At 36.7% G+C, this 3,706-nt stretch overlaps 1 protein-coding gene across 1 annotated transcript; it reads right to left on the bottom strand.

Annotated features, from left to right (window-relative positions):
• Positions 1 to 994: 994 nt before the first annotated feature.
• On the bottom strand, positions 995 to 1,393 carry LOC138842861 (putative CENPB DNA-binding domain-containing protein 1). The gene has a single exon (XM_070046548.1). The coding sequence runs from the start codon at positions 1,391 to 1,393 to the stop codon at positions 995 to 997; it is 399 nt and encodes a 132-aa protein (XP_069902649.1).
• Between the last annotated feature and the right edge of the window lie 2,313 nt (positions 1,394 to 3,706).

The raw sequence follows: 3,706 nt of genomic DNA, 5'->3' as shown, positions 1-3,706 counted from the left end.
CCTCATCATGAATCTCTTCGATTCTTCAGATACTTCTTTTTCCTCTTGTCTCTCTTCATCCTTTCTCTGGGCCTCCAATTCCATCAGGTCTTCATTAGTAAGCTCCTCGTGCTGCACAGCAAGGAGTTCAATGAAGTCGTCCTCACAGATCTAGCTCCAGCTTCTAGCTGAGGGTCTCTAAGTTGCTGAAGACCTCTTTGTACTCTCTCTTCATCCACCTTCTCAAATCCATGAAAATTGTGAACAAACTGCAAGCAAAAGTTCTTCCAAACCCCATTCATGGTGATGGCCGTAACTTCATGCCAAGAAAAGTCAATGTTTCTTATGGCATTATAGATGTTATAGTTCTTCCAAAATTGTTGCAAGGTTGTTCCTGACTCATCACTCACCTTTACTGTCTGACAAAAAGTGTGATGTAAATAATATTTCTTGAAAGTTCCTATAACTCCCTGGCTCATAGGTTGGATGAGTGACTCAGTATTCGGTGGCATTGAGGTGAAAGTCATACATGAATGGAGGGTTACCCGGAACACTGTCAAGCAGCAAAAGAATGTTGAATAGGATGTCCTTCTTGAAGCAATATTTCTTTACCTCCAAGAGAGAGTAGTGGAAAAACCAGTCCTAGAAAATGGCCTGTGTAACCCAGGCTTTGGGGTTACTCTTCCACACAAAGGAAGAGAGCTCTTGGCTATGTTTTTAAGGGCTCTTGGGTTCTCTGAATGAAAAACTAAGAGAAGATTCAGCTTCATATCACCAGATGCATTGCCACCAAACAACAGAGTTAGCCTATCCTTTGCTGCTTTATAGCCTGGCATCAACGTTTCCTCCTTACTGACGTAACTTCGGTCTGGCATCCTCTTCCTGTACAGTCCTGTCTCACCCACATTAAAAAACCTTGTTGGGTAATACGTACCTTCATCAATAATTTCTCGAAGGGTTTCAGGAAATTCCCAGGCAGCTACCATATCTGCACTTGCTGCCTCGCCACTTACTATTACATTGTGAAGGTTGGCTCTACCTTGAACCGATGAAACCAGCCATGGCTGGCATTAAAAGATGTACCCTCTGATTCTTCACCATGTTTCTTCTTCAAGTCTTCATAAAGCCTTTTAACTTTCTCTTGAATCAGCATTATGCTGAGGGGGACTCGATGCTGATGCTGATCCTGCATCCACACACTGAGAAGTTTCTCCATTTCCTCCATCACTTTTCCACACTTCTTCGATATTATTGTCAACATCACTTGCACAGCAGACTTCACATGTTCCATGATCTTGTCCTTATTATTTAGAATCATGCTGATGGTTGAACTATTTATGTTATAAGAATGAGCAACGTCTACTGTGTGTTCACCTCGCTCCACTCTTTCAATTATTTTCATTTTTGGTTCCATTGTTATTGCTTGGCACTTCTCAGCAGTACCAGCTACATCACTGCTGCTTTTACACCTGTTCTGGACATCCTAGGCTTGAAATAAAGATACTGTACTAATGTACTCTATATAGTACTCTACAGTAAAGTACACAAAAGCACAACCACTTGTAGAGGATGCACACACATGACAATGTATGCCAGACACGTGAACTAACTTACATAATTGAGCATACGAATGCATGTTCCTAGATTTGAAAGTTAATAACTTGAAGATTCGAAAGCAGGGGACTTACTGTAATAACTTATAGCAATTCCAACTCAAGATGTCTAAAGGAAGATTTACCAGCATGATAAAAATCCTAATTCCTTGAGCATTTACTACATTATTGAGTAAGTGTAATGTAAGACTAACTTAATTCTTACACAACACATGAGGTGGGTATTATTAGCTGCAATTTCTGAAAGGCACTGAAATTTAGCAAGGTTGATGATATAACTTGCCTTACTGTGTGAAGTTTGTAAGTTGTGAAGCCAGCTATCAAACCAAGCTTATATCTTTGAATCTCATTCTCTTAAAGGAATGCATTACATTTTCTTGAAAACCACTTACTCAAAGTAATTTTTGTAAGCCACAGTTATTACTCCCCATTGATTGTAGAATACAGTCCAAAATGTCTTAGCATTACATATAAAACATTTTTTTTAACTCTCTGGCCTACTGTATCATAACCACACCCCTTTAACAATTTTATATCAGCCATACTAAACAATGTATATTTTCATACTAGCCCTGAGTTTTTCTCATTTAATCACTCTTTCTGCTATACTCCTTGTCTTATCTAGCTAATTCTCACCTGTATGTCAGATTTCACCTTAGAAATCACACTTATTTAAAAATATGAAGATATTAAAAAAAAGAGTTGTAAAAATTTCGGGAAAATCAACATTGTGAAATCACTGAATTCAGTCAACAATATAAATAACATCTGGGGGGTGGGGAAGAATGAGCAGAATACTACTTTAAAACACATTAAGTTAAAAATAATGTACTGAAAGAAAATTATATCCATAACACATTAATGGAATTTCAGGAAAATGAGTTTGTGGAAATGTAAAAAGTGATTATTAAAATATTAAAAATTTAGGGTTTCCCTGGTGGCGCAGTGGTTGAGAGTCAGTCTGCCGATGCAGGGGACACGGGTTCGTGCCCTGGTCTGGGAAGATCCCACGTGCCATGGAGCAGCTGGGCCCGTGAGCCATGGCCGCTGAGCCTGCGTGTCCGGAGCCTGTGCTCCTCAACAGGAGAGGCCACAACAGTGGCCTCGTACCACAAAAAAAAAAATTAAAAATTTAGCAAATGGACATAATAGCAGTATAAATGTAGCTAAAGATTACATTATTAACTACAAGGTAAAGGTATTCCCTCAGAGTGAAGTTTAAAACATAACTTCAGTTTTGTTATACCATTTAAAAAGTAACAAATATCTTGTATTATTTTATATACAGTTAGTTTACATTTAACCATTGTCTTTTAGTGTTTTCTTTAGTTTCTTTAGTGGATCAGGAAACAAAACAGGCATATATTTTAGTTATTTGATAAACCTCTTAGGTCTGTTTTATTCTCAAGTCTTCTCTTCCCTATTTTTCCTTGTGATTTTTTTTCTGGAGAGGTGTTATTGTGTTTTAAAGAACTGTGTTGTTTGTCCTGAAGAGTTTATTACAGTCATTATTTTGCTGAGTACATCTCTGCTTTGCCTATTAACATAATCTTCTATCCCCTGTATTTCTTAGAAATTGGTAGTTAGATTAGTGGCTCATTCCCTCATTAAATATTTGGTTACTCTGAGGTACAGTTTGTATAAGAAAGGCATGATAACATTTTTCCCTTTGTCGGCTTCTAAACAATGATTTCCTTAGTAATCTCAAAGTTAACAAATGATTTTTTGGTACTATTATGAACATATAGATTTAAACATATTCTTGTTTAAAGCCATTTGAAGATACTACTTTTGTTGGTAACAACTTTTTCTCATCTTTGGTCTATGAGACTATTCAACATGGCTCCTGAGTGCTTTTTTGACATGACTCTTTGATAGCTTCTTGCTTTGTGGTATGAAAAGATGTTTTAGGTTCATCTTATACATTTCCTTGTTCCAGAACTAGAATAAACATGATAAAAACTATCTAAAAGCTCTGGGAATAAAACTATCGAATTTGACTGAAAAGTACAAAAGGAGCCTCAACTAAATAGATATATTTTACTTTTGCCAATAAATTAAAACCAAATTTATGAAATTACTGTGTAAATTCAAAGCAATTATGTAATATGCCA

The sequence above is a fragment of the Globicephala melas genome, chromosome 10 (genome assembly GCF_963455315.2).
Source record: "Globicephala melas chromosome 10, mGloMel1.2, whole genome shotgun sequence".
Taxonomy (NCBI): Eukaryota; Metazoa; Chordata; class Mammalia; order Artiodactyla; family Delphinidae; genus Globicephala; species Globicephala melas.
Note: the sequence above shows the minus strand (reverse complement) of the source record. Positions and strands in the feature narration are given on the sequence as shown.